The sequence below is a fragment of the Gallus gallus genome, chromosome 1, assembly GCF_016699485.2.
Source record: "Gallus gallus isolate bGalGal1 chromosome 1, bGalGal1.mat.broiler.GRCg7b, whole genome shotgun sequence".
Taxonomy (NCBI): Eukaryota; Metazoa; Chordata; class Aves; order Galliformes; family Phasianidae; genus Gallus; species Gallus gallus.
The window spans coordinates 6,854,689-6,864,102 of NC_052532.1; the positions used below are offsets into that span (position 1 = coordinate 6,854,689).

The 9,414-nt window shown below is 43.5% G+C and overlaps 1 protein-coding gene across 2 annotated transcripts in view; it reads right to left on the minus strand.

Moving 5' to 3' along the window:
- UPF2 (UPF2 regulator of nonsense transcripts homolog (yeast)) overlaps positions 1-736 on the minus strand; it is a 50,259-nt gene extending 49,523 nt beyond the window's left edge. For both annotated transcript variants that reach the window (XM_015297667.4, XM_015297566.4), the window contains exon 1: positions 358-736. In XM_015297667.4, coding sequence (XP_015153153.1) covers positions 358-719 — 362 coding nt within the window. In that variant the 5' untranslated portion in view covers positions 720-736. The remainder of the gene's footprint in view (positions 1-357) is intronic.
- Positions 737-9,414: the final 8,678 nt, after the last annotated feature.

Sequence of the window (9,414 nt, forward strand, 5' to 3'; positions counted from 1 at the left end):
CTGTAGATTTGCTCCCTATACAGTCTGAGGACTGGCAGACCTCGTGCTTCCAATTTTACAATACTAATATTTCTCTGTCTCAAAATAAATTGTGCTTCTTCATCATCTATCTGTGCTTCACACGATTATCATAGGGAGAACACCACCAAAAACCCATCCTAAAAACTAAAGTAACAGAGGTTAAGAGATGAAACGTCAAAATGATGTAAAAATTAGTGTTCTCACCCAGGCATACACAGTCTGTAACACTACATACAACTTATTAACTCAAACTGTTCATCTTTTATAATAGTGCCCACAGTCCTCACAGCAAGATTATAGCATTTGGCACAATTAAAATATTTAAGTACAACTTACTTCAGCTGAGCAGCTGCTTCTTCTTGTTGACGTTTAACTTCCTCCTCTTGCTTCTTTTTCTCTTCCTCTTCATGTTTCTTTTTTTCTTCCTCTTCTTTCTTCTTTTGCTCTTCTTCTGCCTTCACTTTATCCTCTTCCTTTTTCTTCCTCTCTTTGTCTTCTTTTTTTCTTTTATCCTCATCCAGTTTTTTCTTTTTATCTTCAGGAACCTTTACAGTCTCTCTCTTTACCCCAACTTTGACATCATCTTTTGGTTTCTCCCTGGTGCTCACCGGTCGCCTTTCAACAAATTCTTTTTCTTTATTATTTAGCAGAGATTCTTTTTCATCCATATTTGCTGACTTTTTGCGCTCAGCTGGCATTGTGTTACCCAGGCAAGTCTGCAGAATCACAGGAGAATAAATATTGTTAACCTGCTGTTGACATATCAAAGTCACTTTCACAGCCCACCTGTACTCAATTCTTAACTGATCAGAACAGAGATCTGACATACATTTGCCAGAACTAAGGAATGGATCTGATGACAGATAAAAAGTAATCTTTTCATTACAGCATTCCAAGTTATAAAGCTAAGCTCATGATAAGATTATTTGGATAATTTCCACGTCAAAGTTATTACAGTGATATTCTGAACAAATCGAGAAGTTGTTCTCAGCATAAATTGTGAAGTAAAAGCATCTGAAATTTTTGCAACCAGAGGAACGTGTGATCTTAGTTCATAAACAGAAATTCATCTGAAAAAAAAGAAAATCCAAGACTGATGAAAGTGAATTACTGCAACTTAAAAATAAAAATACTTGATTCATCAGCATGCACCTCCATCTCACTGAGATTACTACATGCTGTTAAGAACACTCCTTCTTCCAATACAGGATCACAGAATAACACAGTTTTGACCTGTAGAGGTCCATGTCCTCCTCAAAGCAGGGTGAGTTCTGGGGTCACTGCTCTGGGCTTTCCCAGCGCAGTCCTAAAAACCACCAAGGAAGGAGATTGCACAGCCCTCCTGAACAGCCTGCTTCAATGCTCCACTGCCCTCATGGTGAAAAGCATCATCTCACTCCCTACCCTCCTTGACCGTCCCAAGATGTCCCCAGTCACTGGGAGCATTGTTCCACACAGCACATGTAGCATCTGGAAGAGAACTATGCTGAATAAGACGTATGCACAAGCCTCCCTGACAGCAGAACAAATGTAAAACACAACAGAAAGGCTGTAATTAGCAAGAATTATCAAAGGCTCCAAACCATGACTCTACTCAACGCTTTTTTTTTCTCCCATATGACTTGTAAGAGCTTCATCATCTTTAGGGTTTCCAGCCTTTTATACTTTAGTTCTATTTAGTGAAGGGATCCAAAACACAACATACACTCAGCAAGAATGGACAGACTCACAGAATAGTTAAGACTTGAATGAGACTCTGGATGTCACCTATTTCAAGTTCTTGCTGAAAAAGGGGTCAAGGTGAGGAACTTGCCCCATAAAGTTTTGACTATCACCAAGGATGGAGATATGACAGTCCCACTGTGTCCTTGCTCCAGCAACTGAATATTCAGTGTTGGAAAAAAAAAAAAAAAAAACCTTCTCATATCATCCTTGAATTCAGTATATCCCAACTTGTGCCCATTTGTTCTCATTCCTATCCACGTAGAGCTCCAAGGAGAATTTGGCTCCATCTTCTCTGTACTGTCCCACTAGGTAGCTGCAGACAGTAATAAGACCTCCCCTTCTCTTCTTACAGATGAAGAGACTGTTCTCTTTGCCTTCAGACACTGCATGCTACAGCCTCCTAACGATCCCGGTAGTTCATGACTTTCTTGAAATAGAGAACCCACTACCAGAGCTGGTACCCAGATGTCATCTTGCAAGTACCAAATACAGACAAAAAAAAACTTTGAACCTGCTGCTTGTTGCTACAGTCCAGAACACTGCTGGTCTTACTACAAGGGTATTCTGCTGACTTGTGTCTAGTATCAGATAGGGTCAGACAGTGCTGAAACAGTCAAAAGAAACAGGTAAGCCTTATTTACCTCACACTAAATTCATTCCTTAAAAAAAAAAGTATACCAATCATAAGTTATATCTCATTCTTCTTTATGCTGTTTAGCTTCAATGTGCTGATAAACCATGAACCCTTAAACTTCAGATCCAAGAGCACTGCAAGGCTTACAGCAAAATGCTTGCATGTTAGAAGAACTAGAGTCCTAGCTCTGCAAATATTTATTCATCATTTTTTACTTGCATATGCTTAAATGCAAATATAGGCAGAAGTGATGGACCACACTGCATGTGGTATCTCCTAAAAGAGCATCACTTTTACTAGAAGCACCTGTTTGATTCCCAGTTACCACTTCTTGTCGTTCTACATCTCAGTTAGACCAGACAATGGAAATAAGCTGGATTCACATATTCCATGCATCTACTCAAGAAAATGGATAACAAGATGCTTACATCTCAGACCAAATTAAGAGTACTTCCAATATTCTTTTCAACTATTTTGAAAGATAGTTATGACTAAGACATCACACTAAAGAAAGTTTATTTCTTACTAAGTAGTCCACATTCCCTGTCCCCACAGCAAACCATAACACAACAGATCCATATACTGACAATCTCTTGTGGAACACTTGCATTTTCTCAGATGTTTGCATGTGTCTTATGAAGAGAAGACCTAGCTGCAAAAATTGACAGTGTTCACATACAGGTAGTGACATGTTTGTGGTGAAGAACCTACTGGGGCCTCTTGGAAGGCAGTTGGCAACAGCATCAGTGAAGAGACATTTCTGATGCTGTTCTGTGGAAGTGAGACCAATCAAATCAGCATAGCTTACACAACTACTAGCAAATTTTTCCCTAATGCATGTCTACAACTAAAAGGTTTCACAGCTCAGCAGCTCTGAACTACTTGGATTTCAAAAAGCTGACAGACATCAACTTAAAACAGCATTATTATGAAATCAATACTTAACACTGAAAAAAAACCAAAGCAAACAACTAAGCAGCACCCAGAACTCCTCCAAATTAAAGGTCGGAACTAATTTTCCATCTCTTTACACCACTTAAGTGGGTCCTGTTCCTTACAGACTCATCTGGGAGATGGGAGTCTTGCACAAATTTCACATTCAGCAATGCAAGCCCATTCATCTTTTCTCGCTATGTTAGTTCCAGTAGTTCCAGACAGCAGTTTAGCTGCCTATATCACTACATCACAACTGAAAAAAAAAGTGGGAGGAAGGGAGCTTTTCAGTACTTAAACATTGCTGTAATATATTACAAGCAAGATTACATCTGCTGCCAGATCACAGGAAGACCCCCCAGTAATTATATTACCATGTTTTCCCACGAGGAAAGTTACTCAAAACAAAGAAAGATGTATCCCATTTGCTTGTATAAAAACAAGACAAAAAGATGTGATAAAAGGGATGGAGCACTATGATTTCACAAGGCAGCATTATCTACTTTCCACACCCCCAGTGACAAACAATTACTTTATAACAGATTTCTGACCTATCCCACAGGAGATACAACACTGCTCACTACCTATCATATTTAGCCCTTCCAGTCGTACTGGCAGCTCATTTATGCCTACCACCAATTTATTAAATGAGGCAGCTTAGCGTGGTGGCTTCCAGCTCTACACAGACTGATTCACTGGTCAGCATGCACAGGTCAGCCAACAACACAAGCAGACCAGAAGTGCCCACAGAGTATATGCTATATAGCCATTCCCTCCTGAGAAAGTTTTGGTCCTTTTTTCCCCTCAGCTACTGGTTATTATAAGATCTGTAGACAGCAGTTTATACCTTCAAAACATCTAAATTGGATGAAACTGGTTCACTAATAATGGGAAACGGAGAAAAATAGCAACAGGCAGTGGGCTTGCCTCAGTCTCATTCCCACATGAAGTTAGGCCGCAGATGCACAGTTTGGTCCAGGTAAAGGGAACGGTAAGGAAAGATTAGGATACACATTAACAGAACTTCTGTTTTGTACCTAACACTTATGTGAATGCACCAGTGGAAAGGCAGGATAATGACAAGAGCTTCATAAGCTGACAGAAGGAATTAGTGCTCACAGCTGATAATCAGAAAGGACAAGACACACAGGAGACAACGGATCCGTAAGCTCTTTGTCTTTCAGCAATACATTTCCACAATGATATTTGAGTTCTCTGAAACTCTTAGTTCCAACACGTACAGGTGCTGCTTTCCCCACAGAAAACCACTGAACTTTTTCACTACTTGAACTACCTGAACTCATCTTAATTTTCTCTTCTACAATTGTAGCTGAATTTCTGCTTAGCTTTTTCTCATACTAACTTCAGTATTTGAGAAGTTTATAGAATGGGGTTCACAATACTCCGGGCTCAGAAACTTTATTTTAAAACAAAGTCCTTGAAATACAGAGGTAACATTTATGATGAAGCATCTATGTAAATGCTTAATCTGAAGGAAATAAGTGATTCATAAAAGTTATTCAGCATCACTACTCTAGCCACCATCCAGAATAGAAGGATAAACATCATCACCTTGGCCTGATATGCTAAAAACTCACAAACCAATAAATATTTGCTGTTGCAGACTACAGTACAAGAATCTCAACCCTTACAAACACAGCTTTGGCTGGGGGAGAGGTGGGGAGGACACACAGACATACAACTTCACTAATTAAGAACAGCGGTTCACTTCACATATTTTTTGTACTGGTACTGCAATTTCAATTGATCACATCAGCATTCCTTTATGCAGGTGCTCTGTTAGGGAAGGGAAATAAGGAACAAAGACAGGAAGTCCCACTTCTGGCACTTTGAAAAACCTCAAAGAGCAAAAGACAAACTTCGTCAGAAAGCACATCACCAAAAAAAAAAAAAAAAATCATAAGTTTCAGGGAACGTGAATTGCAATTAAAGTTTCTCTTAACTTTCAGGAAGGGACATACGAAAACATGATGGCCGGTCAGAGAAAAATCAGCCTAGCCACAAGTTTCTGACAAACGAGATTCGGAGCTGTACAGGAAATCAAAGCGCACAGAACAGCGGGGGGAGGGGGGAGGAGAAGGGGGGGGAAGGAAAGAGGGGAGCGATACGACAGGACTGCTGAGCCAGGCGGGCAGTTTTACTTTCGATTCCACGCCCCAGAGCTGTCAGAGCTGCAGGAACACCCCTTCCTCTGAGGACCAGAGGCCTGAAGGTAAATCGCGACAGAGAAGATCGCCAAGCACTTCTCAGCTAACAACCCTCCCATCCCTCCGGGGCGCTCCTAACCGTACACACAGGCCCTCCAGCCACCTTCCCACACGAGCCTGAAGGAACTACCGCCGCACTCAACAGCTCCCGCACCCAGCCCTTCCTCCTCACCCCCCCCCGGGCCGCCACAGGCCTCTCCCTCAGCGTCCTCACGGCTCCGGCGCCCTCCGGCCCCGGGCCCTCCCTCCGCGCGTAAAGCAGCGCCGCTCCACCCTCCGGGCCTCTCGCCGCCCCGCCTGAGGCCCTCTACCTGTGCCCGGTGCAGGCATCGGCCCGGCCGCCCGGGGAGCGCCGCCTCCACCGTCCGCCGCCGCCCCCTCCCGCCGCTCGAGGCCCCCTCGCTCCGCTCCCCTCACGCCGCCCGCCGCGCTCCCTGCCGGGCCGACCGCCGCGCTGCCTGACTGAAAGTGCCGCTCAAAGCGAGGTCGCTCCGCACTCCTCCCGACGCCCAGACGAGAAAGGACGGGCGGCGAGGCCGAACCGCGCCGCTGCGGAGACTCCGGATGGCTCAGCGAACCGCGCATCCCGAGCGGCGGGCGTCAGGCGTCGCGGCGGGCAGCCCCGGGCGGGGTCCTGCGGGCGGGCGGCCCCGCTCGGGTTACCGGGAGGCTGCGGAGGCGGAAGTGGCTGCGGGCGGAGCGGAGCAGTACGGCGGTGCCTTGTGGTCCCTCGTGACGTCACGGCGTGACGTTGCTGTGTATCTAAGCGTCGCGTTGCGTCACGTTGAGGGGCCTTATCGTAGAGTCCTTCAGTTTATGGATAGCTGCGGAGGTGTCATAGCCTGAACCTGCACCTTTCTGCTGTGTCAGAGCTGCAAGCGTGAACATTTAGCAGAATTTATCCGCGTAAGACCATCCCAGTGTAGCTCAGGTGCTCGCGATCTGTGCTCTGGCCTGCTGTTGGCCATAAGACAACCCTGAATGAGCCCAAGCTGAAAACGATCTGGCACCATCCTGCATGTACAAGTGTGCATCTGGTTTTTATTTTAAGTTTGGAATTCAGATTCTTAAGCACTCCACTTCTGTGAGTTGAGCCTTTGCTTGGCTATGGCAAAGTGCTTACAGCTTCGGACGAGCACAACCCGTGGCATCGGGGCCAGGATGGGCACAGCGGGACTATTGAGCTGCCACAGCTTTTATTCACGGGCAGCCCAAGGATGGGACTGCCCACTGAGGCAGAGCATTGGGTGTGCACTGCCAGCTGTGCAGGAACGGGCACGTTTTGTTCCAGGAAGAAAGCTCTCCCCCCGCTGTTTAATTTCGTGGCTCATTTTGCAGACATGTCTGAAAATCTCTTTCTGGAAAAGTTTATTAATGTTTGAAAGGATGAAGTCATGCTTCTTATTTATATCGATCATTCGAGTGTGCTCGCTGCACAATATGTCACTTCCCAAAATGTGTCAGGTTACCAGGTTGCTTAAACTGCTCTGTTAGAATGGAGAAGGTCCATGTGAGAAAAAGAGGGGCTAAATGGGAAGGACATCAACATACAAGTGCTTTATTCTTCAAAGACACCAGTCATGTAGCCTGCCAGTGGATGCCTCACAACGATTCCTTTTTTTTTTTTAGTCTCATAACTTTCTCAGACCCATCTGTTTTATTCCTGTGATTTCCAGGAGTTATTTACAGTCGCTGTTTCCTGGAGAGGAGCTGCATTCCAGTGCATGTATTTTTTCAAGTTGTCCAAACTTGGGTCCGATCCTGTTAAAATAAATGACATTTGCTTACATCCAATCCAGTGTGACATTCGGAGCCAAATACCCTCTCTTCACTGCTTATCTCTAGCTGACAAATCTTGTCAGGACATTGTGGGATCTTTTTGGGGGTTGGTAGAACTACTGAAGTGGCATTACAATCCCTTTAGAAATACACCCAGCCACTGCTGATTTTCAGTTAAAAATACTGCAAGTTTAGAACTGCTAGGTATTCAGTTCTGTGCTATTTAGCGTATACACCTCCATTTTTGAACTTTGTTATTTTGCTATGATATCAAGTAGAACAGAATTGATACAGGAGTATCTTCTAGGACAGCCTGTCAGCCTCTGCTGGAAGAGTCGGGCCAGGAGAGCTCCCCTGAGGAGCCAGAGCATGTGAACTTAGCAGCGGTGTTTCTGTTGGTAAGGGTAACACTTTCTCACAGTCAAGACATGATCCAAAGTCAATAAAGCCTCTCTTTAATTGACATAGATATAGTTACAGCAAGAGTTTTGCCACATGTAATCACATCCTAGACAAGACTGTTATGCTGGCAAACTCTGCAAAAGATGTTACATCTTTAGGAATTGAATTTTCAATCACATAAAAAAGAAGTAATTGAGGAGAGCTTATAACCAGGAGGGAGAGCAACTTTTTACATGGGCAGATAGTGATAAGACAAAGGGGAATGGCTTTAAACTAAAAGTGGGGAGATTTAGGTTAGATGTTAGGAATAAATTCTTTATTCAGAAGGTGGTGAGGCACTGGTACTGCTACCCAGAGAAGCTGTGGGTGCCCCATCCCTGGAGGTGCTCCAGGCCAGGTGGGATGAGGCCCTGGGCAGCCTGAGCTGGTGGGGGGCAACCAACCCACGGCTTTGAGGTCCCTTCCAATCTAAGGCATTCTATGATTCTGTGATTCTAAGAACACCACACAATTCAACATCTTCACTTGACATGTATTCCATAAACCCACACTTAGACTTCATTAAGGTAGAAAGGGAATTCTTATATACAAATATTTTCTTACTCTTTTGGGATCCACATTGCATGGCTGAACCACCTCATTTTAGTCCTCTATAACTTTGGAAGATTTTAATGTTCAGACCTATTCATATCAGTGTTAACTGAGAAATATTCAACTAGCTCTCTATCTGCTTTAAAGCAAAACCACATTGATACCTGCTATTTGGCTGATATTTGCCTAAGAACTGTGGAAAAGTATTTCATCATCTTTCTGCAACATCTGTGCTTTTCCCTCTGCGTGGAATAGAAATATTTAACCATGTCGACCTTTTCTGCCTCTACAAAATCATGTAACGTAACAACATTATTTTGAAATTTCCTTTAGCATACATTAAAAATCAATACTCAAAGCCAAATTCCTACTATGCCTTACTCTGTTGGTCACCTGTCAGCTGTCCTTTTATTGCAGCATTTTTTTTTTATTTTAATTTTTGCTTTCTTTGCAGCTTTAAAATTCACTCCCTATTTTGCCCTTTGAGACTGGCTTTTATAGATCTGCATAAACCCAACCTCAGGGAACACCAGCAGCCCCTCTCCAGGAACTGTAAATACTTAACATCCCCAGCCAACAATAACATCACAACTGATTCAGTTGCAAAATCCAGTTCCTCCTGTTCCAGCAGCACGTAGCCACTGTTTGATTTGAAGAAATAAATGTTCTTTTTTACCTGTTGCAAACACCATCAACAAAACAGATTCAAGAAATGTGTAGATGTGGCTCTGAGGGACATGGTTTAGTGGGTAGTATTGGTGGTGGGTGGATGGTTGGACTGGATGATCTGAGAGGTCTTTTCCAACCTTAATGATACTATGATTCTATGATTTATCTGCTTTTAATAGGCACAGGCAAGCCAGTGCTACTGCATTCACACAAAGGTTATGCAAAAATGTTAGGTTTTGTTAAACCCTCAATTCTAACTCATGCATTTTTGGTAAGTTTTCCAGAGGTGATGGGGTTAAGGTGTCTAACCACAATCCAGTGTAACAAATACACAGGGTTAAACTTTGATACTGAACTTCTCAAAGCATTTTAATAAGAAATCCCAAGATAATGGGATATACTTCTGAAGTCACCTAAAGAATCATAGAATCA